Source organism: Micropterus salmoides, unplaced genomic scaffold (genome assembly GCF_014851395.1).
Source record: "Micropterus salmoides isolate LMB-PRFRI ecotype aquatic unplaced genomic scaffold, ASM1485139v1 Ms_hic_scaffold_23, whole genome shotgun sequence".
Taxonomy (NCBI): Eukaryota; Metazoa; Chordata; class Actinopteri; order Centrarchiformes; family Centrarchidae; genus Micropterus; species Micropterus salmoides.
Window position 1 is genome coordinate 9,270,134 of NW_024041484.1, and position 27,654 is coordinate 9,297,787.

General features: G+C 42.0%; 2 protein-coding genes across 8 annotated transcripts in view; both read left to right on the forward strand.

The window, feature by feature from the left end:
- Positions 1–45: 45 nt before the first annotated feature.
- Positions 46–4,813, forward strand: trmu (tRNA 5-methylaminomethyl-2-thiouridylate methyltransferase). The gene is made up of 11 exons (XM_038738632.1): positions 46–245; positions 464–629; positions 721–827; positions 1,441–1,563; positions 1,710–1,882; positions 1,999–2,052; positions 2,171–2,237; positions 2,405–2,505; positions 2,647–2,791; positions 2,870–2,952; positions 3,124–4,813. The coding sequence occupies exons 1-11, from the start codon at positions 164–166 to the stop codon at positions 3,271–3,273; spliced, it is 1,251 nt and encodes a 416-aa protein (XP_038594560.1). The 5' UTR covers positions 46–163; the 3' UTR covers positions 3,274–4,813.
- Positions 4,814–5,897: 1,084 nt separating this feature from the next.
- celsr1a (cadherin EGF LAG seven-pass G-type receptor 1a) overlaps positions 5,898–27,654 on the forward strand; it is a 100,473-nt gene continuing 78,716 nt past the window's right edge. For 5 of the 7 annotated variants that reach the window (XM_038738502.1, XM_038738501.1, XM_038738506.1 and 2 more), the window contains exon 1: positions 5,898–9,652. In XM_038738502.1, the coding sequence (XP_038594430.1) occupies positions 6,118–9,652 (3,535 nt within the window). In that variant the 5' untranslated portion in view covers positions 5,898–6,117. The remainder of the gene's footprint in view (positions 9,653–27,654) is intronic. The other 2 variants (XM_038738507.1, XM_038738508.1) reach the window with 1 other exon arrangement.

Here is a 27,654-nt window from a genome sequence, read left to right on the forward strand (position 1 = left end):
CAGCTTACTAGTTCCAGTTTGAAACTAGTTTCTAGTCGGAAGTTATTATTAAATGGACCTCAAATATGGCTTCCCATGTAACTGGCAACGGAGAGCGGTTAGCTCTCTTTTCTTAATTACTCTACAAAAATAGTATTAATAGAAAGGACTGTCATTTTAAAACATGGGTGTCATTAGACAGGTGGTGTGCGCCATGTCTGGCGGCGTTGACAGCTCTGTCGCGGCGTTGTTACTGAAGAGAAGAGGTGAGAAAATCCTGTCCTGTGTCTGACAAACAGAAACACACCTGGACTGACTTGATAATATTAAATAGTTAGCAAAGTTGTTACTATCGGCTCTACCTGAATAAGAAAAAGATCAGAAACACAGCTATTGGTTTATTTGTTTCTGAATTTTTACATCCAACACGTGCTTCTGTTGCCAAATGTGCAAACATAATCACACATTCTTATTTCATTTAAAGGCTATAGTGTCACAGGGATTTTTATGAAGAACTGGGACTCACTGGATGAAAAAGGGGTGTGCACTACGGAGAAAGACTGTGAGGACGCCTACAGAGTGTGTCAGACCCTGGACATCCCCTTCCGGCAGGTGTCTTATGTCAAAGAGTACTGGCATGAAGTATTCAGGTATGTGTGGCTGCTGTGCATACAGTTAAAACACTTTTTAATTTTATAACTCTTTACTGTGAATGTCACGACTGTCTTTTGTCACTTTCAGTAACCTGTTGAAGGAATATGAGAAGGGCAGGACACCAAACCCAGATATACTATGCAACAAGCACATCAAATTCAACCATTTCCACAAGTATGCTGTCAACTCTCTGGGTATGCAACCATAATGTGGTCATAATCTGACATGTACACTCATTCTAAGCTGCTAAACATTTGTTTAACTTTTTTATTTTCTGAACTGGAAAGCAGTGGGGTTGTAGTTTGAGATATGAGGACTGAATTAAATAGATTTCTTAGTAGTGCTGGGTGATATATTGATATATTTTAAAGTGAGATATAGAACGAGACGATAACGTTTATACTGATAGAGTTTGATGTTGCTTTAAATAATCAGTTTCTTCTGTAAAGCTGGGCGAAATGTTGAATATATTTGATATAGGTACAAGTACAAGTTCTGCATTCTAAAACACACAATTTACTCAGTCATTGTGCAGTAAAATGGTCCTTTTTAATATAATATAGGATGTTTTTGGATTAATATTACTGCTGAATTAATGTGTATGTTGCATTTTACTGCTGTAGATGTTTAAGAATGTGCGGTATGTTATTTAAAATGTGTAAATCGCAACGTATATCGTGTATCGCGATATAGCCACAAAATATTGCAATATTATCTATCGCCCAGTCCTATTTCTCGGTGTTGAGCAAAATACAAAAGTCTAGTTAAATTAGACTTTTCATTAGTGTTGTGCTGTTGTTGGCTAAGGTGCTGATGCCGTGGCAACAGGCCACTATGCCAGGACGTCACAGGAAGATGAAGAGGTTTTCCAACAGACGCACATTGCCCCGCCTACCACTCTCTTCAGAGACCGATTTGAGATAAGAAATCGTAAGAGTTCTCTCTTCTCTGTTTGAGTCTGCTCTTTCTTTGTTTTAACTGGCAGGGAGACTGTACCACAGCACTGGCTCTAAGGTCACACACTCTAACTGTGTTAATAGTCGTAATTTTTTTTTCTCCATCTTCCACCTGCTCAGCTGTGAGGTTGTACAAAGGAGCAGATCTCCTCAAAGACCAAACCTTCTTCCTCAGTCAGATCTCCCAGGACGCCTTGCGACAAACCATGTTCCCGCTGGCCGGACTCACCAAAGAGTTTGTAAAAAAGATTGCTGCTGAGGCAGGGTTTCACCATGTGCTGAAGAGGAAAGAGGTAGCCACACATACATAAATACATTTAATTCATGTTTATATTACATCAGCAGAGCATAAATAGTTTGTTTTTTTGTTCACATTTGTATGCTAAGTAAACTGTTAATGTCTTTCCAGAGCATGGGCATCTGCTTTATTGGAGAGAGAAACTTTGAACACTTTATTTTGGAGGTAAGAATTAAAGCTTCAGGTATTTGTTCCACATAACAATTTGGCCACTTTGGCTTTATTTTTCCTTTTCCCTTTTTCAATCTAAACCTCTACTGTTTTTTTTTTTTTCTGCTTCCAGTATCTGGAACCCAAACCAGGGAACTTTGTCTCCATTGAGGACGGGACTGTCATGGGAACACACAGAGGTATGTTTGTGGTTGTGGTTGCTTCTCTGGTGTGTCACTATTACATTATCATACAGACAGACTGCAGTGCTTTACTATCCACTCTTAATTTGTGTTCCAAACTCACAACACATAAAACAGCTGAGTGTACATTCTGTCTCTTTTCTTGTTTGTCTCTGTTTATCCAGGCTGGTTCACACTGACGCTGGGCCAGAGGGCGAGGATAGGCGGGCAGAGAGACGCCTGGTTTGTAGTGGACAAAGACATCGCTACTGGAGATGTGTTTGTGGTGAGAAAGTCGGTCTCTGTTGTGAAAGTGGAATCATCTTTCTTGTCTTCTGTCTCCTCTTGTTTCTCACTTTTTAAGGTGGAGTCAAGATTGAAACTTGACCAATTTGTTCCTTTATTCCTTAAATTTCTCGTGACTTAGGCTCCAACTACCAATCACCCAGCTCTTTTCCGTGACATGATGCGGACCGACCGTTTCCACTGGGTAACAATGGACCCGCCCCCTGAGCTCGCCAGGACCCAGATGATGGAATGTCATTTCCGCTTCATCCATCAGATGCCGCTCAGTGAGTGTCGGATTATCAGTGTCTGTACATTAATGAATGAGAAGAAGTGATTACTGATTATTGTTTTGTGCTTTCCAGCTCCCTGTACAGTGACACTGAACATGGACGGCTCTGTGTGGATCTCACTTTCCCAGCCAGTCAGAGCTCTGACACCTGGACAGGTAACAGTCCTGTGTTACAGACTACAGTATAATTGCATAGGCAAATGCTGTAATACCAGTTACAATGCCAAAAGACGTATAGTCCCACACAGAGTTCCTCTTTGTTACTGAAGTGGATGTGCCTGTTTTTCCTAATTTTTTCTCCTTGCTTTCGTCCCTTCCTCCCCCCAGTTTGCTGTGCTCTACAAAGGAGACGAGTGTCTGGGTAGTGGGAAGATCATCCAACTGGGGCCCAGTGAATACACATTGCAGCAGGGCAGAGAACGGTTGGTAACAGCCGCCCAGCAGAAGGAGCAGCAGACCCCTAAACCAGCCAGCTGAGACGACCTCACAGCCCGGGCATGGTGGTACATTAGGTAGAGCACCCTGTTCTTGAATATAAACTGTCTCTTCTAGAGAGGGCTTTGTGACTTGGATGCATCAACAGTATTGATAACACAAGAAAAAATTTCTGATGGATTTCTGTACTGCTTTTAGTATTTCTTGTGTTTAAATACGACAAGGTTATCTGCTAGCTGCTCAGATTAACCATCTGCATCCAAGCCAAAGTGTGTTCTGGAGCGGAGACTAGATGATAATAAGATGGTTCACTCAGTAACAATTACATCATTTTTATAAGAAAAAGCTTTTGCCGACTATTCACTTTTACAGCTAACATTACTGACTAGAGCTACCTGGACGTAAATAATAGAATTATTAAATTATTAAATTATAGTCAGTACAGTATGTCTGTTTCTGCTTGTAACATACATGGGTTGCCATTTAATGTTCATGATGTCATTAGATCTGCTGTTATTGTTTGCGTTGCGTTGCTAGTTTGACATAAATTTATTTAAGGCAAAACAAAAGACTGTACTAGACCTGGTATATGTATTTAAGTAAACTTCCATATAAGAGGTGCTAGAGGATAATTGCCATAATTGTGGTTACCCTTGGGAGTTGGAGTTCAGAAAACAAAATTAAACCCACCTTTTAAAAATGTATTCAGCTCTAAATGTTTCTGTAGATAGAGAGTTTCTGTTTCCATACAGTACTCAATTTTGTGACCTGTTGCCTGAAAGAAAGGCTTCTTTTTTCAAAGGACACTGGTAGTCTGACCCTTTTAGTGTTGTTTTATTTATTTTTATAATAGGAACCCTGTGAGTGTCCCAGGGAAATGAAGGCATTGGAGGTTCTGGTGGGATTTGAGTTTAAGCTCACAGGGTCACATGTTGTGGACTTATCTGTGAATGAAATGACTTCTCTTGTTTATTTAGTATGATGCAATTCAAACTTTTCCTATCATCTCTAAGGCTGCTCATGAATTTCCTTCCTGTCCTTTACCTTGTTTTCACTTGTGTTCATGTTCACTCCTGCCTCTGTGCCAACTGCAAACAAGATGGTTTTTCTTTTTGTTTGTTCTTTGATAAATTAAATTAATACTTTGTTGCTACTGTAGTTCTACTAAAGTACAATGTGGTCACTGAACAGAACACAAACAAGAGTGCAGTTTTTTGTGATGTTCTCCTCTAAGAAGAAATTATTGTCTAAAAACATGCCAAGTTATGAACAAATGAAACACAATATGATACAAAAACCAGATATTTATTTGTTATTTAAGCTATTTTTGTGGGGATATTTTTATCTGTCACATTTTTTGACCGTTTCTAACCAAATGTGTCAATTTTTGTTTTATAGCGTAATGCATATTGATTTTTTTAATATACATATTTTAATAATTAGTTGTTTATAAATGCCAAACCTAAATTAGAAGTGCCTTTTCTCTTCAGATGGCATTGTTGTAGGTTGTGTTCCTCCTAAACTACAGACTGTAAATACTTGAACATTTACGAATAAGTGAATAAACCTAATAAGTGATGTGTGACTTATTTTTCATTTCCCTGTATACCTAAATATTCTGTCCAGTCATTTCATGCTTGAGGAAAAACAGTATGTAATTGTGTATTGGTTGTTCTACATTTATTGATCCACCGGGGGGCGCTATTATATTAGATTAACATCCAGGGTGAACCTGTTATTCTCAGTCAGCATTGTTTTACACTAGGATTTCTAGTTATGTGGTTTAAGAGTCCTAAGGACAGTCAGGGCATACGCTTATTATAAAAATTCTTCATCATCTTTTTGGTAATTTTGAAATGTTTCCCTGTGAGTCACCTGTGATAAGACTACAGAGAACAGGACGCCTCAAACAACACTAATAACAGCAAGAAGTAAAAGCAGTGTTTGTTGATATAGGCTACCACTATGCAATAACAGAAAAAAAGAAAAAAGAAAGTTCCAAAAACAAAATGACAAAAAAAGATTTTAGATGCATAATAAAGTGTTATCTAATGTTTGTATTTATTTAATTTTTAAGCTTATCTACAAGATGCCATGCTTATCTTTTGAGATAATGTTCTATGCTAAAAATATTACAATGCAATGACCATTAAACAATCTCACCGTGAACACAATCACACACTGATTAACAAAAGTAATAATTATCTGATAGTTTGTTTTAGACAGTTGTGCAATTCACATGGTTTTCTGGGAAAAGTTATTTGAATAATGATGTAACTAGTTTAACTTCATGAGCAGCTTATTGAAGTACGTGTGACCTGGCGACTGAAATAAACGTCATGTTTATAAAAAAAAAAAAAAAAAGACATTGTGGACTTGGGGTCTTAGTTCAACTACTTTTATGTTTTTCATCACTGCTTACAACTAGCTACTTTAACAAACAGCTGCTGAAGAGAAAGAGCAACACTCAAACAGACATTAGGAATTTTACCCAACTTACCTAATTTTAATAACAATGCACTTGTGCGCATTGGTCACCCGGTCAGGGCTACTTCCTAAATCTCCATGAGAAAAAAAAGGCCCCCCCTGTGAAAGCGTCCCAGAGGGGGACACAGCAGGTTTATGGTAATAAGCCTCTGAGGAGGAGAGGAGGAGGAGGCGGAGGAGAGCCACGGAGCCATTTTGTACTCATTTTAAACTCCGTGTGGGTTAACGCAGCCGCTGCGCACCGTGGATACACAGAGACTATGGATACCAAGCGTCTTTTTCCACGTTAAAACTTCACAATGAGGGATAGAAGTAAAACGCGGTGCTGGGAGAGGGAGAGTTAATGCGTTTGCGGAGGAGTTTCGGTGAAGTTGAATGGGATTTGACAGGTTTTAAAGCATGGAGCTATCGATGTATTGGATGTTGTTTTGTGTCATGTTCAGCGTGCCGTTTGCGGGATGTTTGGAGATGCACCTTTCCGAGACTTTACAGCCCGGGACACTTTTGACAAACCTGTCGCTCGGCCCCGGATGGACTTATAAAACTGACAGGACTTTATCCTCTAAATTCATCCAGAGCTTTCTCCAAGTTGAGCGGCACGACGGGGTTATCCGTCTGTCCCACAAAGTTCAGTGTGCGCACACAATGAGGAACCCAGCGCCTGTTTATTTCAGAACAGGTTCCTCAACATCTGGAGACGTTATTCTGACACGGTTTAATGTGTTTGTCCACGGCCAAGACTGTTTTATTAAATACAAGAGAAAGAAAGCTTCAGGTAAGCCAGACATTCACATTAAACACCTTTCAGAACTGGAGGCAACTTCCTGCTTACCCGCAGGTAAATTGCTTTTGAATGTAACAGAACTTTTGCCCACCTTTACGCGGAACACTGCCTTTTTTGACACTGTGTGTGTTGGAAAAGAGTTGAGCGCACTGTTCAGGCAGGGGGATTTGTTCCTGACCAGTGACTTGTGTCTTGAGCACGGGGGACAGCCAGAGGTGAATTTGCACTGCGCGTTGCACAGCTCTCCGGGCGGCAGGCTCTCTGTGCAGCTGAGTTTGACGCTTGTAAAAGTGCATGAACAACACGGATCCTTCTCAGAAACCGTCCAGAGAAAGTCTGGCAAATTGATCCACAGGAGGAAGCGCCAGGTAAACGCGTCTCCCCAGTTCCAGCTCCCCAACTATCAGGTGTCCGTGCCCGAGAATGAGCCTGCCGGCACGCGGGTTATCACCCTGAAAGCCACTGACCCGGATGATGGGGAGGCGGGGAGGCTGGAGTACAGCATGGAAGCCTTGTTTGACAGCAGATCCAATGACTTTTTTACCATTGACTCTCAGACAGGGAGCATAACAACCGTCCAGTCACTAGACAGAGAAGTCAAAGACACCCATGTTTTTAAAGTCACTGTAACTGACAATGGCTCCCCAAAAAGATCTGCCACTTCTTACCTCACTGTCACTGTGAGTGACACTAATGACCATAGCCCGATGTTTGAGCAAACTGAATACCGTGTTAGCATCCGGGAGAATGTAGAAGTGGGGTTTGAAGTGATGACAGTCCGGGCCACTGATGGGGACGCGCCCTCCAACGCCAACATGATTTATAAAATTGTAAACGGCAATGGAGTTAACTCTGTGTTTGAAATCGACCCCCGGAACGGCCTGGTGAGGATCAGAGAGCGGCCTGACAGGGAGACCCGGGCCCAGTACCAGCTGATTGTTGAGGCCAATGACCAGGGCAAAGACCCTGGTCCCCGCAGTGCCACCACCACTGTCCACATCTCTGTGGAGGATGAGAATGACAACTACCCACAGTTCAGTGAAAAGAGATATGTTGTACAGGTCCCAGAGAATGTGGCAGTCAACACCAAAGTCATCCAGGTGGAAGCTACAGACAAAGACGAGGGGAACAACGCCAAAGTTCATTACAGCATCATCAGTGGCAATGTTAAAGGACAGTTCTACATTCACTCCCCCACCGGTGTGATTGATGTCATCAATCCTCTGGACTATGAAATGATTCGGGAGTATAATTTGAGGATTAAAGCTCAGGATGGTGGCAGACCTCCTCTGATTAATGGCACAGGGATGGTGGTGGTGCAAGTGGTGGATGTGAACGACAATGCCCCCATGTTTGTCAGCACACCTTTCCAGGCAACCGTGTTGGAAAATGTGGCCATTGGTTACTCTGTTATCCACATTCAAGCTATTGATGGTGATTCAGGAGAAAACGCCCGTTTGGAATACCGGTTAACTGACACCACGCCTGGTTTTCCGTTCAGCATTAACAATAGTACAGGCTGGATTACAGTGAGTGAGGAGCTTGACAGGGAGGCCAATGAGTTCTACAGCTTCGGCGTGGAGGCAAGAGATCATGGGATTCCTGCGATGTCCTCCTCAGCCAGCGTCAGCATCACGGTGCTTGATGTGAATGACAACGTACCCACATTTACAGAGAAGACCTACTCACTGAAGATCAATGAAGATGCTGTCGTGGGGACCAGCGTACTGATAGTGACGGCCGTGGATAGGGACGTCAACAGTGTGGTGACCTATCAGATCTCCAGTGGCAACACCAGGAACCGCTTTGCCATCACTAGCCAGAGCGGCGGCGGTCTCATCACCTTAGCCCTCCCCTTGGACTACAAGCAGGAACGCCAATACGTCCTGACAGTCACAGCCAGTGATGGAACACGCTACGACACTGCTCAGGTGTTCATCAATGTGACGGACGCCAATACACACCGGCCTGTCTTCCAAAGTGCCAACTACCAGGTGATGCTCAGTGAAGAAAAACCGGTGGGCTCCACTGTGGTGGTGATCAGTGCGACGGACGAGGACACGGGGGAAAATGCTCGCATCACGTATGTGATGGAGGACAATGTTCCTCAGTTTAAAATTGACCCAGACACAGGTGCCATCACAACACAAATGGAGATTGATTACGAAGATCAGGCCTCATACACGTTAGCCATCATTGCCAGAGACAATGGCATCCCTCAGAAATCTGATACCACCTATGTGGAGATAATCATTGTTGATGCTAATGATAATGCTCCTCAGTTTCTTAGGGATCGGTACCAGGGAACTGTATTTGAAGATGCACCTGTCCACACCAGCGTTCTCCAGATCTCTGCTTCAGATAGAGATTCTGGCTTGAATGGCAGGGTGACCTATACGTTTCAGGGTGGCGATGACGGAGAGGGGGATTTCATCATAGAGCGTTCGTCTGGTATCATCAGAACATATCGCAAACTGGACCGGGAGAATGTTCCTGTTTACAACCTGAAGGCCTTTGCTGTGGATAGCGGGGTTCCGCCCCTGAAAGCAGCTGTTCCCATTCATGTGGTCGTCCAAGACATAAATGACAATGCCCCGGTGTTTGAGAAGGACGAGCTATTCATTGATGTGGAGGAGAACAGTCCAGTGGGGTCCGTCGTGGCCCGGATCACTGCCACCGACCCTGACGAGGGCACCAACGCTCAGATCATGTACCAGATTGTTGAAGGGAATATTCCAGAAGTTTTCCAGCTAGACATTTTTAACGGTGACCTCACTGCACTCACAGACCTGGATTATGAGACTAAAACGGAGTATGTCATCGTGGTACAGGCCACCTCCGCTCCACTTGTGAGTCGGGCCACCGTGCACATCCGCCTTGTAGACATGAATGACAATGAGCCGGTGCTGCAGAACTTTGAGATTATTTTCAACAACTACATCACCAACAAGTCCAACAGTTTTCCATCAGGAATAATAGGAAAGGTGCCAGCTCATGACCCGGATGTGTCGGATAAGCTACGGTACAAGTTTGAATCTGGAAATGAGCTCAATCTGCTGCTGTTGAACGAGCACACTGGGGATCTGAGGTTGAGTAGGGACCTGGACAATGACAGGACCCTGGAAGCACCCATGACCATTTCCGTCTCAGGTAAGCCAAATTTCAAAATCTATTCTTTTTTTCAGGCCGTGTTTTTTTTCATGTTGAGGCATCACTTGTGAAGTATCACACTGCAGAGCTAATATAGAATTGTCTGTTGAAAAGAGACAGAGGGCAGGTTTCGCCTGTAGTGTTGACTGTATGCTCAGTAAGTGTTTGCTGCAGGCTCTATGCGGGATCCGGTTGTGCTGCTTATGTGCCATTTGGGTGATAAATGTATTGTGTGCAAGTGGTTGGTTGAGGTAATAAAAAGGTGCAATTAGCAGGCAAAACCCTGCTGCTTTGTTGTTCCAGATATGTGGGACGGAACACACACATGCATAAAATGCAGGCATGCGCACACACATGTTTCCCTTCCTTAGAGCTCTCATATAGACTGCACTCTTTGAAGTGCAGAGGCTGAAGGATTTTGGCCTTCTGTAGGTGTGCTGCAGGGAGCTTTATGAACATCTTGTGGCAAGATGTCTCCCATGATTTTGGGCAAGAGTTGCTTTCCTTGCTTTGCATATTTTTTTATCCAGAGTTTTGATTTTGTGGATAAACTGAGCTTTCTGTAAGACAGGTGTGCATCTCAAGGCTTGTGTGTTCATATTACAAAGTCATGCAGAAAGAATTTGCGTTAAGTTGCGGGTTTTTTTCCACTACAGAAGCAGACTTTGTTCTTTTAAGTTAAAGATTAGACAAATGCAAACACTTGGACATTCACATCTAAACAGGCAGGGTAACTGCTACAGTACAGGCAAGCACACATGCACGCGCACACACGCAGGCACACACACTTTGCAAGAAAGCACTGAGATTAATCAGGCAGTTGGGCAGGAAAGATAAATCTAATGCCTTGACAGAATAACTACCCTGTCACCTATTGACAGCTGGTTGCTCAACCATCTCATTCTTTCTTTTTCTGATTCCTCTCTCTCTCTCTCTCTGATGGTTGATCTCACACAGCACATTAAACCCTGAAATGGGCAAACAGCCCAATACGGCTAGATATTTGCAGCTTGCCCTCTCTCTGTGTCACTCCTATCATCTCTCCAACCTAAGGAATGCCAGTGTATTTAGACACACTGAAGAAATATAAATGAGGTGCTATGGACCAGGCTGCACCAGGGCGAGCCCACATTACCGGACCAATAGGCCAGTCATGTTTGCGGTTACTGTAGCTCTTTATCATAATCTTAACTATAATTTTCATAAATTCTTTTTAGGGACAACTTGAATATCTTTGATCATTTTATTTCAGTGGCATTTCAGCCGGTGGAAGGCTTCCCCCAGATGTCTTTTTTTCTCCGACAGTGTTTTTGCCATGTCTTTGTCTTGGACAAAACACCAACTACCCTTTTTAAGTGCTTTATTGCTGATACAGCAGGCAGCGACTGACCGCAGTAGTTACAGGCCTTACAGCCCTCATTCACTGCTACTGCATTCTTGTTTGTCAATAACAGCTGACAGCTCTTGCGGTATCCCTGACAACAATGACCTCATGATGGTCTCAAAGGGACACTGGACCTCTTCACAAATATAAGTAAGCACGTGCACAATTAAACAGATGCACACACTCCAAACCCCCCTTTTTGTTTTAGTGGCTCACTCTAATGTCAAGTGTTAGGTAACCAGTCCAGCTGATGTCTTGACCTTTCAACCCCAGGCTCTTGAGAGAAGAAGGCCTGAGGGAATCGGTGCGCTAAAAGCACCGTAACAAGCGCTGAGAGACCAGACTCTGATTGTGTCTGTCTTGAATTCAGCTGCTTGACAGAACCGCACTGCTTGATTGTTGACAAGACATCGTGCTGCTACCTCTCTATTAGAGTCTATTCAACTGCAATTATCCTCAGATCTATACGGGTTAGTTCTGTCTATGCTCAAGACCCCTTTCCGGATCCGGTCACTGTCTGAATGTATGCACATCAGGTGCGGTTCGGTTTTACAAGTACCCGTTTTGGATCAGTTCCAGTGTTTTGGATCAATCGAGACCTCAGCCATTGACCTCTTCTGTCCATGCGTGATGAGATTGATTGCATTAGCTCTGTTTTGCCTGCTTAACACTCAGTATTAAGCTTGATCAGTTGAAGACTGATGATGTGTTCCAGTGAGCACTGATTTGTATTGGCTGTAGAGGACCACAGTGAAATAAGAGATGAAGGGGTTGCCATCCATCACAAAGAGTGACACATTTTTCTCCTTATATCTTTGCACCTGTACAAGAAGTGCGCAGGTGCTTCTATTGTGGCGAATAGAAGGCCTGAGAATGTTTCTCTTGCCCTCTGCTGAAACACAAGAATGTCCTGATAACTCTCCCGAGATACTCGTTTAACACACTGTGCTAGCCACAACACTGTTCTCTCTGTCCTTGTTCTCTTTCCCCATGTACTTGTGTGTGTGTGTGTGTGTGTGTCAGTGTCATTGTAAAAGCTCTTATTAGCTTGTCAAATTTGACTTAAAACCACTTAAAACCTTTTGGGGGAATCACTGAGAAGTATCGGTCGCCGTATGACTGTGTAACTTCAACATGTAAACTTTGCTACATCACTGAACCCTAGCCAGTCAGTGACAGTCTGTGATACACAGGAAACACTTCTTTCACCAATTTGTTGCTGAAGTTACTACATAAAAAGACTCTCAAACCAGCTGATTGATTGCCAGAGCTGATAGTCAGACCCACCATCTAAAGCCAAGATTTACCAGTGTTTGGCTGGCTTTTGGTGTTACTGTGCCTCGGCTGTCAGCAATCTAGATAATTAGTGATCTCCGAAAGTGGTGATGAAAAGGAAGGCTTGATTTTAATCATACATGTTTGGACTTTTGACCTTTTGGGAAGATGTGCCTTGCCAGAAATCTAAATTGATTCTAAGTAACCAATCTCAGCTGATGCAGTTCATGGCTACTGCACAAGCATTTGGGGTGAAGGAACATTCAAGAAGTGCATTCATCACTAGTGTGACGTCGCTGCTGCTAGCTTATTCGACCAGGTAGCCGCTGCATTGTTCTGTTTGCTCCAACCAAATTGCTGCATCCGAATATGCAAAAGACATCATCTAATGTGCACTTGAGTTTTTTTTTATCTACCTGATAGGTGGGGTTTACAACAGCAAAGGTTAAAGCTTGCACAAACTGGCTATAGGTGGAGTTGTGTTATATCAGTCAGTGATCCAGCATAGCAGATTGTTACCTAAACGATTACAAATGATTGATGCTAAATCGTCTTTTTCCACCCTTGCTCTGATCTTTTCCCCCTATCCTCAATGAGCGCGACGGCATGCTGCTACATGCACCCATACACACACACAGACACACCTCCCCCCTCATCCCTGTCCTCCCCTTCTTTTCCCCCATGGGGCTTTTGCTGAGCTTCCATGCCTTTGGTTTGGCTCTTAATCCCGTTCAAGGAGTTGCATAGCTCAGCTTTTTAACATTTCTGTTCTCGTCCGCCCACCCCCTCTAACACACACTTTCCCTGCTTTCTCTCATTTATCCCTTCTCTCAGTACACAATTAGATTTCTACTGTGACACAAGAGCTTTGTGCTTATTTTGAAATCCAGGCAGAGATCAAATACAAACTTCCACAGACTGGCAACTTACAAACATTCCTGTGAAAACCACCGCTATATCATTTATAAGGAAAGAAAAGTGTAATTGTCCCATCATCATGAGGCATAATTAGACTTGTGCAATATACTGCAGCCTATTGGGCGTTGGGCTCTCTGTATGAATTTTGTGGCTTTTCATTCATTATCTTGAGCCAAGATGAAGAGATTTCCGTCTCCATCCCTTGTCCTTGGCATTCTTTTGGTTTCAAATCATTATTTGGGCTTGAAATTTTGAGTCACACATGTCATTGAGGACTCAAGAACGAATATTGGGAAAGACAAATTACTCTCTCTGTGAGTCACGAGACAAACATCTTCCTGTCAGGCTCCTGTTCCCGTTGTCCCGTGTTTTTCCAGGTAACTGCCGTGCATCTGACGCTTCTGAAAAGGGAAATATGACTCCTCACTTGAGCACAGGTGTGCCAGTGATGCACAGACAGCATGACGCGTGACCTCTCACCTCTGAGATCAAAGCAGGACATGGGGTTTTACACACACACACTCAGCTGTAAAAAATGAACCCTGTACTCTTCTACACATGACTTATGACCTCCCAGTCCCTACTTGATGTAAGAGGGAGGGTGTAAAAGAGATGTTGTCTATGTGACTGTGAGTGGATGTCAGGCTATAATCCACTATCTGAGACTTACAACCAATAATTAATGCAGTGCTATTACATGCTTCCCATTTGTTTGTCTGTTTCTAAACTAGTGTTGCATAGCCTAGAGAAGTCCGCACTAGCATTATCAAAAAGGCTGTTGGCATCAGGAGACTAAATCTTACTACCAAGGAACGTTAAGTCGATATCAATAGAAGAAAAGAGGAAAAACTACAATTGTGTGTATATGGGGCTTAGTCATTTCAAGGGGCTGACGTCTGCATGGATGGAGCCTGTGTGCTTCAGTCCTGTCTGTAGCAGCTCATATGTTCTCCTGCAGTGTGTGTGTGTGTGTGTGTGTGTGTGTGTGTGTGTGTGTGTGTGTGTGATATGCTGCCATTCCTAGGCTTGGCACTCACAGTAACTGATATTAGGAGATCCCATTCATTCCAAAGATATCACACACTCCTGGCTTTAAACTTTTCCCCCTCACCACATTCCCTCCTGTGTCCTCCCTCCTCCTTCTGTCTCACTGCTCTTTCCTCTCACCTTCAGTCCCGTATTGTCTTCCCCCATGTCTCCTCAGTCTTTCTTTGTCTCTTTGTACTTTTTTCCAAAGAAGGCACCCATTGCTTGACCATGTGCCTGGAGAGCGTTGCCTCTCTTGGCTCGTGGTTGTCGGAGCTAAATCTGTTCGGAGTGGTTACAGAAACTTATTAGATTACTGTCCTTATCGCTTTCTCTGTCTGCATGCCTGTCTGCCTCTGTGTGCCTCTCATCTTTTTACCTGTGTGCATATGTGTGTGTATACCTGCCTGGACGCCCTCCTACCAGTGTTCAGTATGTTTTGGTATTGTTGGTCAGTTTATAAATAAACAGTTGCAAAACAAAGGCATTTCCATCAGCCTCAGATATTTGTTGTTATTAGTGCTAATTAGCAAACATTACAATGCTAACTAAACTAAAGATGGTCAACGTGGTAAATGCTAAACCTGGAAAAAATCATCATGTAATCATGTTTTTGTGAGCCTGTTAGCACGCCGGTGTTAGAATTTAGCTCAGCGCTCCACCCTGCATGTGTGCAGCCTACAGAGCCAGTAGCATGGCTGTAGACTTTTAGTATTGTTCTCCTGTAATCAATTATGTTATGCATCAATTTGGTCTCAAGTCAAACCTAATGATCCTGAGGCGCCTATCCTGCATTAACGTCCATAAAATGTGACCACTTTTTGTAATTTAGACTGCTAAAAAATTATTTATAGCGTAATGTCGGCTGTTGAATTAATTTAAACTGAAACATAAAGGTGGCCCTTTTCCAAGAGAGGAAATTGTGAAGTGGCATGTCTGTTAAATTGATCTTATCACATTTTTCACACTCCAAGCAAAACATTTGTGGGAACTTATATATCAATACTGAAAACTTAATTGAATTACATGATACTCCTTTGTCCTAAGGCAGGGTAGGGAAGAAGACAGAGAAGTGGAACATGTACCAGTATAACAAGAGTGTTCGCGTCTCCATGTCTCTGTTTGTGTTTTCAATGAACGAGAAAAGAATCACATTCATGCTTAATCTTGTACATCCACGGTGGGCTTTAATGCTTGGGTTTGTGTGTGTGTGTGTGTGTGTGTGTGTGTGTGCGCCTCCAGGCTGTAGTCTACAGTTTGAAGTGTAAATACCAGGGGATCAGGACTGGTCACTGTTCGACTCCACTCATGTCTGAACACTCAATTACAGGCTAGAGAGAGGAGGGATGTTTTAAGGATCCAAAGCTGTCTGCTGATGCCCTCACTGCCTGTGAGACGGAGGTAAACTGTTCCCTTTACCCCGTGGGAAAAAAAGATTTTCTTTGACTTAAAAGATGCCAGAGAAGTCTCTTTTCTGATTCTTTATACCCAGGAGAGGTGGTCATTTTGACACACTCATTAGCATGATCTGCATATTTTATTTTTTTTGGTGGCATTGTGTGCGTCTCCCAAATCTGTCCACCTTTTGTTACTTGAGCCATCTTTCCTCCCACGCTGTTAATCCATGTGCTGCTTGCTTTCTCAAGATCGGTGTTTTGATTCCAGCAGGAAATCTCTCTAAGCATTGTGCTAGTTTCTGGCGCTGGCCGGAAAGTGAGCTAGAAAGTGAGGTGTCTTCCCGTGATGCAGGTGTGTTTGCTGTGGGGATTTCAGAGAGGGGTTGTTTGTTTGCAAACACCTATGTTTTGGGCCCGGGTTACAGGTTTCATTTATTTGTCATTTTACAACACAGGGTTTTATAACAAAGTAGTTCCCTTTTGTGCTACTCATAAAAACAATGAAAAGGTTAAATAAGATAATGGGGTATTCGGAGTAGTGTTGTACTTTTTGTTTTTGCACACACACACACACACACAGGCAGGGTTATCTCTCCTTTACATGCTGCAGGACAGGGATTTCACCACTCCAACTCCAACAGGTTTTGGGTGGTGGTGGAGGGGTCGTATTTGATTGTAACCCGACACACCTCACTCAGTCTCTTTCTTTTTCATTCCCTCTTGCTCAGACGACACAATACTCTCCTTTGTCTCCCTCACCGAGGAGGCAGGGAAAGCATCACGGCTCGCCGACGGCTCACGAGTGTGACATTACATGCGTCATGATGTGCGATGACCAGCTGTAGGAATGTTAAGTGGTGGTGGGGTGGGGGGCTGTGGGAGTATGTATACAACATCTAGCCAGAGTGAGTGACGTGTGTGACAGTGAAGGAGGCAAAAGAGGAGGAGAACAGTTGGAACCTCCCTCAACTCGTTGTCTGTTGGGCAGTGTTCACACCTCAGGGCTTCATGCTCAGCTACTAACTATGACTCTTATCTGGTTTTGTTGGATGTATTTTAGGGCACCTGTAGGAACCTGCATGATGTCTAAAGATGCGTTTGCAGAGTAAAAATACCAAAAGACGTCATGTTTGCTTACCTGATATTATTTATATTTCTAAGCTTTTGGTTTTGTCTCCATTGTTGTGTCTTCTTGTCCTCCATATTAACCTCTGCTCTGCCAGGCTTTTTTGGTGCCAAGTTATGGCAACAGTCCCATGTGAACGACATGGCATATACTTGTTTATCACAGCAACACTGACACATTTAGATGTGAGCATTCAATTACCAGTCATGTTGGTTACATTTTTACTGATTTAACTACTTGTAACATTACAAACAGATCACACAGCTCTTAGAGTTTAAACATTTGTAGCCTTAGTTTTAGAATCACTTTTATGGTTTCAACTGGTGAAACCACAGTTTGGCCTTTAGCTGCACTATTGACCTTTTAACTCTTTGAAACCGGACTTTACCCTGAGGTGACCACATTTTCTACATACATCTTCAGGGACCCTACAATGATGAACAACCTGCCTGAGGAGCTGAGGCCAGTAAACTCAGTGCTGTCTTTTAGAACTGTTCTTAAAAAACACAGATTCAGAACATCAAAGGCTTAAGATTACCATTTGGAGTGTACTGAAAAATTTAAGGTGCCTTTGCTTTGATAGTAAAATTTCTATCTTAAATTGTGCACTGATGTGAAAAGAAAGAGACACTTTTTGTATGGATTAAACAAACAAGAAACTATAACGCATTCATTAGTGAGTTCTGGAAGTGCCGGTAGGCTGATTATGTTACCTTAGGACAGAGCTAGGCTAGCTGTTTCCCTCCTGTATGCTAAGCTAAGCTAACCATCTGTTAACCGTCTCCTTCATATGTACCGTATAAATATGACAGCGGAATCAATCTTCGCATCTAACTCTCGGCAAGACATCAGATGTTCCAAAATGTGTTAATGTCTAAAAACGCTGTTTGGTGTATACTTTGTCAGCTCTCTTCTAATCTGGCCCTATGTCATTACTTCTGCCACTCACTGTAACTTCATATCTTAGCCAAACCTTACTCCCTGTGTAATAGTCCTTTTGAAGCATTGGGCTTACGATCCCCACAGCTATTAAGACTTGGCGTTGGCACTGACAATGCAGGTATTAGGATGAAATGTCAAACGGCTTAAATGGATTTAGTTCATTGGCACAAACAGGCCAATATCTGTTGAACGTTAAAGTGCTGTTGCTTAATCTAGAGCTAAACTGAAAAAGGTGCCCTTCTGCAGAAATCCTATCCATGAAGATAGCCTAAAATAGACATCAGATTTGATCGTGATAATAAGCATTAACATATTCTAAGATGTGGGTAATAAACACAAGGTTAAAATAGACTAGAAAAGCTTTTTGAATTAGAATACCTTTCCTGAAAACTGACACCCATAATTGCCTTAAAACTCCTTGATTGGGGCTTTAATGCTGGCCCTCTGTGTGTTGCCAGATTGTGTTCACAGAGGTGTCAGTTTTAGTCATTTCCCCCTCAGCCAGAGAAGGAGCCGGTGACAGGTGTAATCTTGACAGTTAATAGCTTGCGTATGGGAACTTGTTCATGCACGCTTAGCTCTCAAATTGTTGTCTCTTTGTGTCTTACCGTCTGTCAGGCAGCACTTGACTTAGCCGAAATGTCTTTTTTGATGAACCTGCCATCGTGCATAGATTACAGGTGGTGTTGGTGCATCTTTATTTTCCTTCCCTTTTTTTCCTCCTCAGATGTATCGTTGAAGTGGCTGGCAGCATGATAGACAGCCATGCCAGCAGTCTAATTTCAAAGCCTTTAATTATACACAGGGTAGTATTCCTACTTGAGGATTAGGTAGAACCAAACACTCCTCAACAGGGAAATCGCTGTGTATTCTTCAGATTTTTTTTTATTGGATGGATTACCATGAAATTCTGTACACACACATCCCTTCAGGATTAACTGGAATAACGTTGGTGATCCCCTGACATTCCATTATCAGGTCAAATTATTTCTTGTTCCATTCTTTATACCTGTAAAACAAATTACATTTTTGCCTTAGGTGTTACTTTGTCGTTAGTGCTAACTAGCCGACACTTGAAAGACAGAAGGTGAACATACCACACACCTGCTAAAACATCAGCATGTTAACATTGTCATTGTAGGCATGTTAGCATGCTGACATTAGCATTTAGCTCAAAGTATCGCTGTGTCTAAGTAGAATGGATGCTACTTGTCTGCTGTTAAATCAGTGTGTGAACCTGCTGGAGGTTAACCTTCTCTTAAGAGTAAGATCATGACACCTCTATCAAACGAATATCAGGGTATTTTCTGTGAATGTACTTGACTCTGTTGACCCCTAGAAGGATAAAAAAATTTCAGATGGTAACCCGGATATTTACTTTCATAAGGGGATTTGAACCTTGACTGAGGAAAAAATGGGGTTGGGGTATTCCCAAAATCTGTTTTTCCTCTCAATGTGCCAGTCACAGACAAACGCTTTTATCATGTGTATCACCTTACAACCTCCTGACAGCTTCTGTTCTGCTCTGACAGTAGCTTCCTCTTGTCAGGCTTTAGGGAAAATACACGCACTTGCATACATTAACACACATATAACGACACACTGAGCATCACAGTGTTAGCAGGCAAAGCGTACACCACACCCTGGGTCACACTTGGCTCCTACAGGCGGAGCGGCTTAGTCCTCTGTAAGCATTTCAAAGGAACAGACTAAGGCATGCGGATTGAAGCTTTGTATGTTTTCTCCAACCCTCCAGGCCTAGTCTTTTAACAGAGAGGGAAAGACAGAGGCATAGATGGAGACAGAGGGAGCTCCGAGGTGTATTGGATTTGCTCTACCTCTGATAGGGTGTCAAGACGCGTCTTCCTGTTACACTTTTGATGGGATGACTCATACTATACACACACAAACACATCCATGTCCTGCATATAAGCATGCATTTGCACTTGCGAATGCACACACAGGCACAATCGCCCTTCTGTCTGTCACACACGATCCAGATCACAAACAGGCGGTGGACTTCGCAGCAGCCGACCTCTTCCCCTGGAGTGTTAAGGCCAAGTTTCACACAAAGATCCTTTCCACCTTTTATACGGCACACAAAAACGGCCTCACCCTCCCAAAATCTTCAGTTACATGTGTATCAAAGTAGAGCCGACTTTATCCTTCAGGAACAGCTTTTTCAGTGCAACTTAAACATGCACTCTAATGCATGGTACATCCAACATTTTTCTTTGACTGATCATGTTATAATTGTGTTTAGATGTGTGTGTGTGTGTGTGTGTGTGTGTGTGTGTGTGTGTGTGTATGCTGGTCCAGCATATCAAACTGATGTCAGGCTTAAATGGAGATTCTGCTGACACTTCACTGTAACCTCCTCATTTACCATCTATCAGCAGTGTGCGCATTAGTGTGTGTAGATGAGTTAATGTGTGTAGTACCAACTGTAGGGTTTTCAAAAAAGGCCCTCATATTAAGTAACCATATAATAAATTGTTTATAACACATTATAATGTAGTTATAAGCAGATATAAGTGCTTGCTTGTCGTGGGAATTGTTGGGTCTCTGTAAATAATATCACAAAGAGTACAGTCTAGACCTTCATATGAAAAGCATAAAAACTTGTTGTAAATCGGCGCTAAATAAATAAAATTTAATTTAATATAAACACAATTATTGATATACAGTATTTTTAACAATTATACCTTCTCAGACATGTTTTATAGAGTTACAACTTTGTTAGCTGGATGGATGCTTCACATAAGGAGGTAAAGTTGTTGACAGTTACAATGAAAATCAATAAACACTTCAAATGTTCTTATATCTGCTTACAACTTTATTATAGTATGTTATAAACCATTTATTAAATATTTATAAACTGCTTCTAAATGCTAATGGGGGGTTTCAAAAATGATTAATTCCGATAACTTGAAGTGATACTACTAATTTAAGCAAGGCAGAATGATTTCTTGCCCTTTTCACATAAATAAGGCTTTAGAGTCTCTAGAGGATTAAGATATTTTTGGTCCAGATAAAATCCAAATAATCCTTCCAATCTCCCTTTTAGGAATAGTAATTAACTAGTATAGTAATTAACTTAGCAAGTGGCTCTTCCAAAAGTGGAAGCGAGGTCTTCCTTATCTTCATCAATATAAGATGTTTAGCAGTACTCCTGACACCTCTGTTATGATACTGAGCCAGGACCCACAATGCCTCTGTCTGTCTCTGCGCATCCCACGTGATGTTTGTAAATGACATACGTGTGGCTGTCTACCTTCCGCGGCGCCTTATCAAATTACACCCTGGGTTTCATTGAGGAGCTGATTGTGACAAGTGTGCGCGCATGAGTTAGTGTATGTAGTAGCAACTGTAGGTTGTTCAAAAAAGGCCCACAGATTAAGTGAATGCCACGAATCAGCTCCTACTCTCGTTCCTGAGAGTGATGTGACTGGGAGTAGAAACCTAAAAATGGACTAAAGGTGCTACTTCTGCAACCTCAGAGACCTCCACTTTACTTCACCTCCCTCCCCTCCTGTTTGGCTCCCTCCTATTTAAAGTGTCACTACTGATGCACTGCAACAAAGTAGGTTTAATGGCTAATGCTACTTCTGCTTGTACTTGTGCATTAGGCCTTTTGCCCTCTCTGAATGCTGTTAAAGACTGATGGCTACTCTCGCTGTCTGACCACAGACACTCCTGACAGCACACTGACAGGCTGTTGAGCACTCGCACTACACTCTGCTCGGGATCCAGTTGATATCGATTAGTCGATTATGTAGCCATCAGTTCTTAATAAACTCATTACAGCTGCTTTAATGCTTGTAGATGAACTGCGGTTCCCACTTAATGCAACATTGCAAGACAGGCCAAAGTCATTTTAAGAAAGAGATTATTATATATTATATTATATATAGAAAGAACGTTATTCCTTGTCATTTTGTAGCTGTCAGGATGTAGACAAAATTACATTTTAGCCTCATAACGGCAAAGTAATAGAATTCCATATTTCCTTATTGAGAGCAGATCACATTGAGCTCTTTTAAAAACTTTTTTTTTTTTTTAAATAAAACAAAAGTCAGGAGGTGCAGGTATCAGGCAAGCTGAGCCTCTGATTAATGTCTGCTTTCTGTGAAGCTGAAAAATTACCTGGTGAGGCAGTGCAGGTTCAGGGGTCATGACCTCTGATGATGGTCACTTCCCCTTTGGCCCCCAGGAGGTCACACAGACAAAGTAGAGAGCTTAGACAGATGAGGGCTCAATGGCTCTAAACACAGGTCTTATTTATGTGAGTTAGCCTCCACTTACTGCAGGGTCATCTAGACTGTCACTCTGTCTTAGTTTCTGAATGACAAAATGTTACGTTATAAATAGGGGGTAAAATGACACTTTGACCTGACGTTGATCCAACTAATGTTTAAACATGCAAATTTGTGGCTTGTAGTCAGTCTGCAGATATTAATCTTTGAGATGTAAAGTTGCCCTCACATTTGCTGAAGAGGCCCATGTCTACAATGGGCCTAAAACAGTTGAAAAAACTGAGAAACAAACAAAGAGACATGTAGGAGTTGCTGCCTCCTTTTGCTTTTTAGCAGGTGATTTCAAATTTTCGTTTCTGCTTGTATGTCTGTCAGTATGTGCTATCTTCCGCTCACAAGGCTAGTTTTATAATTGTTTACTGTACTGTTTCATATAGTCAGATACATAGTTATTATCATTAGCTGTACGCGATGTCCTTTGTGTGCACATGAATTACACATTAAATTTTAATCTCACAGAAACCGTTAATGGCTTGACTAAAATAATGATTTACACGTCAGAATAATAATTTACAGGCTTTTCTCTGTGTCAGTGAGGAAATTCCTCTTCATGGATTTCCACACCTTAATAACAGATACAGGTAGAGAAACCAAAGCAGGTATAGAATTCACGTTTCTGTCTGAGGTGACCACGCACAGGTTTCAGACAAACAAAATTTCACAGTCAGCTGACAGTCAACAGCCAGGCCTTTGTTTGCATTTTACCACAATCTCGTCCTCTGTGTCTCTCTATATTAGAATACAATACCCAATACCCTTACTAAGCGAACATGGGCTGCTTTAACATGAGAAGCACAGGTGATTAAAAAAGGCTAAGTTTTAACATGTCAAAAGTGTGGATGTGTGTGTGTGTTTTCAAATGCTGATGGCCTTTCTACAGGCTGGCCTGACCCCCAGCCAGTACCTTTGTGTTGCATGTGTGAAGTGATTGTCTCAACGTGTCGAGAGTCACACAGGTTATAATGGGCTCACAGGACAAGGCATTTCAATGTGGATGTAAGACTTTCAGTGGAAACCTCTTATTACAGTGATCAGTGGTTTGTGAAAATCTTATTTGCAACCTCTGTTTTGAGCGATAGTTTTTAGATTTCCATTCACAGAGTTCTTGGTGTATTCAGTGGGATAGCATGATCATATTGTGTTGTTTTCGGTATCCACAAATAAATATATCTAATATTTCCAGGATTGCCACATGGCCCATTTTCACCACAGGCTACAGTAAAGTCTGTGACCTTGTGAGCTTGGCGCTGATTTTTGTAGACACAAGCTCTCCCCAGTCATGTATGCGACATGGACCCTGAGTGCTTCATGTTTGTACGAGGCTGGTTTCTCAGGTAGTTGGTGTTTGGAGTCCTCTGCCAGACATCTGATACCGCATGAGGATTATGGAGTAGTAGTGGTTAAGGCTCTGATACCATGGGGCCCAAGAGAAGCCCCTCCAAGTTCAAGCATGTGTATGATGTGAGGAATGAGTTGGTTCAGCTCCAGAGTCTGGTGCTTACAGTTTCCTTACTGAAGGTCTGAGCTGACAGCTGGCTCTCCATGCCGGGCATACTGCTGCTCACTGCTGCTCTCGAACATACTCATCTCTACATACACACACCTATACATGTATACATTCCTCCGATGCTGGAGAAAAGCAGGCCACTGGACCTTTGGATGGGTTAAATGCAAAGGACAAATGTGTAAAATGTTCTGTACTTCCTTTATTATAGTGGTGTGATCATGTGTGTGACCATGTGTTTACACTGCAGTTGACTAGATTGTAGCTGGAATGAGAGGCTCTTGTTGATAGTGCCATCAATTGTGTATTAATTTGGTAATGTAGCATGGCTAGATTGTCAGAGCTTACAATTGTCCCCAGATTTACCTGCAGCTGCGTTTAAACAAATAGTTTGACATTTGCCAAGTTAGGTGAGAAGACTGATACCACTCATGCCTGTACACTAACTATGTAGCACTACAGTCAGGAGACAGTTTACTGAGCTTAAATACTAGAAACAGATGGAAACAACCAGCGTAGCTCTGTCTGAAGGTAACAAAATCAACCTAACAGCACCCCCAAAACTCACAAAATAACATATATATATATATATATATATATATGCTGTTTTTATACAGTGTATATCTTGTTTATTCAATCTGTACATAAACCAAAGTGTAAAAACCACAAGTTGTGGTTTAATGAGGGGTTAGCTGTCTCCCACTGCTTCCAGTCTGTATGCTACTGAAAGTTAAGCTAACAGCCCTGTAGCTCCGTATTTAACTTGCAGATATGAGAGTGGTATCGATGTTCTCATCTAACTCTCAGCTAGAATGCAAATGTCAAACCTTTAGGCATGATTTTCATGCATTCCCGTTGCATTTCAGTAGACTACATTATAGAGCACTTGGTAACTAAAGTACCTGTCTTTCACCAAAAACGTTACTGTAGGGACTTTTGGTTTTCTACATTGGCTAGCTTTCTAAGCCATGTTTTCCTGATTGTTCAGCTTTATGAGGAATTAATAGGTTTCCTGTGACTTGTATTGTGTGTTGCTTGAGACTAGTATTTAGTCTGGTGTGTTTCAAGGTCAGGAAAGGAATTTTGAAACAAACTTGGACTTTAGCACTTCCTCCTCTGTTTCCCTTTGCACCCTGTTCCATACTAATTTTACACACAAACAAACACACACCAGCACCATCTCTGTGATTATGATGTGTCTCTCCCCAAAATGCTGGATACTTTATGTGCTGAGGACACACTGATATGAGTCGAGGCCTGTCAGTCTTGTAAGACAGTATCCATAAAATGAGAGAGGAGAGATGTGGTTAGTTATTGTGGTTTGGCTTCAGGGGAACTTAGTTTACAGCTGGGATGATGATCATCCTTTGCCATACACACATTCACATGTACAAGTATTAACAGTCAGCCTTGTATTCCCATCCATACCTGCTCTCTGTAGTCACTCAGTCAGTGGGGTCCAAATGGCTGCAGGGCTGATATAGAGGAAATGGCCTATTATTACTAAAGTGATGACAGCAGCCGTGGGCAGGCATCACACACTGGCATACCTCTGGCATAGTGTAAGTGGAGCTATCCCGTATTGCATGCAAATACTCCGTCTGTTTACACTTCTTATGCTCCATCAATATCTTTCTTTGTCTCTACCTCTATGTTGGTTTTACACAGTTTGTGAAGTCTATAATCCAAACATTTCCTGGACATGCAAATTGTGAGTTATGGTGCCACCTATTCACATCAGCTCTAGATTCTTGTTTTCACCCTGTGTTCTCTTGGTGCCTCAATTGTTCACTGTCCACTCAGGGTGTCACAAACATTTAACTAATTATTGCACTCCTGTTCTCTTCTCATGTCCTACTTGCTCACAGACAGTGATCTGAGAAGAGACTGAGAAACATTTATCTAAACAGAGGAAGACTCGTTTACTTATTATGACCACAAACTATGATTTCCATTTATAAAAAACAAGCTAAACTTGCAGGAAGTAAAACAGTGCTGATTAAATCTTATGTTGATAAATATCTTGAGATAATGTTGATCGGTGGTTAGTTATGATTGTTAGTCTGTAAGCCTTGTTAAATGACCCATAAAACTTTAATAATATTCCATGCTCAATACTAAAATACTAATTATAGCAGAAAAGAAATAGTTATAGTCACCATAGTTACATTGCACATACACTAAAACCATCTCACATACATACACACACACACAGGTTGCGTATACAAACACAACTACACACACTGTGTTCCTCAAGTGTTCAAAGGTAGTATCACTCCCTTTTTTTCTCTGTAAAACTATCGACCACCCACCTGGATTAAACCACACTTGGTTAACTGGCACAGATGCAGGATCAATAGAAAACACACACACTTGCTCTGACACGCACACACACGCACGCACACATGCTTGTTCGTCTCTCACTAAAAGTCAGTTTTCTTCCTGCTTAAGAGTCTCTGCATTCCAGCATCCACCACAGGAATGACTTCACCTGCAAGCGAAACCAAGAAACATCCTTATAATTGGACTGAGAGCTGCCTATAAGTGTGTGTGCATGTGCAATCATGCCTGTGTACATACATGCAGTGTGTGCTGAGGTTTTGGTGAAAGATCTTAAAATACACACTCAAAACAAATAACAGCAAATTGCTCTGTAGAAATAACTGAGGCGCCTAATACAATATTCACATCCTCCACCTCCTCCTGTCAGCAGTAATCACACACATACATAGTGACACTGCTACTCCTCACTTTCCTGCTCTTCTTGAAAGAATCAAAACATCATATCGCAACCCCAGTACCATTTTTTTTTTGAAGAAATATTTTGTATTTAGGACTGACTGACGTGAAGTGCTGAGACAGTAATTCACTGGACTATTAAAATTTGTCTCTTTTGGGGTTGATTGAATAGCTGTGTGATGTCGGGGCGTGTACCTGCAGGTTCAGCTGAAGTCATAATTTACTGTTTCCTTGCCCTAATAAAGCCCCCTTTATGATGTAACTTTATGGAGTTACAGAGCAAGAGAGTAGCAGGATGAAGAGGGAGAAAGCGTAATTTACGGTCACAAGAAGCAACTCTTGTAATTTGTAATTTTGATGATGCTGGAGCACATTTTCAACATGTGGTCATCTGTTGTCTTTGTGCCATGTTAGGCTGAATGAAAGACCAATGCTGTATGCTATAGTAAAGAGAATGATAACTAGTTAATGATGTATTAACAATGTAAAAGTGATTTCTAATGTAGAATCTGAAGATGGCCTTAGGTCCTCAATTCCTCCCTTATAATAAGAAGCTAGAGATGCTATTATTAGCCATACTGTGTGTTGACAGTAATTGCTACCTTAATTTCGAGAGGAATTCTGTCAATTTGTCAAAGTTGTTGAGAGCTAGTGGGACCACCCACATCAGAAGCTATGGAAGTGTGAGGAGTGACACATTTCTGTTCAGTTTTCCTAAATCTGAATCGGGGTTGGTCTTCACTATAGTGTGTCTGCAGAGTAGCTCCTAGGAATTACTTAGTAATGGGTTCGCACACAATCCTTGTGTTTTATGTAAGTTAATGGCCTTGTTTGAATGACAGTAACTCATTCAAACCAATATGGACAATAATAACTTTTGGATTTAAGCTGGATCGTGAGTAAGAGGGTTAAGATTGGGACAACTGAGAAACTGAGAAAACTCAGGGATATGTTTGGGAGAAGGAAAGAATGAAGAAGAACTTTACTTCCATGTAGCCTCCACCTTGACTTGTCTTTGTTCAACCATCTTAGTATCACATGCTCTCATCAATGTGCCACTTTTACAACTTTTAATGTCAGAGCTTGCAAGTTTAACACAAGTGTGTTATTCATTGGTGATAGTAGCACCCCTAAAGCAAGGAATTAATTATGGAAAAACTTCATTGCCTAATGTTGAAGTGCAGAGAGGTAGGGGGATTCTCTAGAAAGAAATAATCTGGTAAGCTGACAGAAACTGATATGTCTCACTGCCCTCCTCCTTTACTTTTCCTTAAGCTGACTCATTATCACACACCATTCTTGTCAGCCGTGTCACCAAGCACAATGCATTGACATTTAACTGACCCTCTGGAGGAGAAGAGGAGGGGAGGCGGAG

Bases quoted from the DNA above. Each gene is read 5' to 3' on its own strand.
- trmu (XM_038738632.1), top strand. From the start codon at position 164: ATGGGTGTCATTAGACAGGTGGTGTGCGCCATGTCTGGCGGCGTTGAC. The intron at 246-463 runs GTGAGAAAATCC...TTTCATTTAAAG, and splicing joins GTTGTTACTGAAGAGAAGAG to GCTATAGTGTCACAGGGATT. The intron at 2,506-2,646 runs GTGAGAAAGTCG...CTCGTGACTTAG, and splicing joins CTACTGGAGATGTGTTTGTG to GCTCCAACTACCAATCACCC.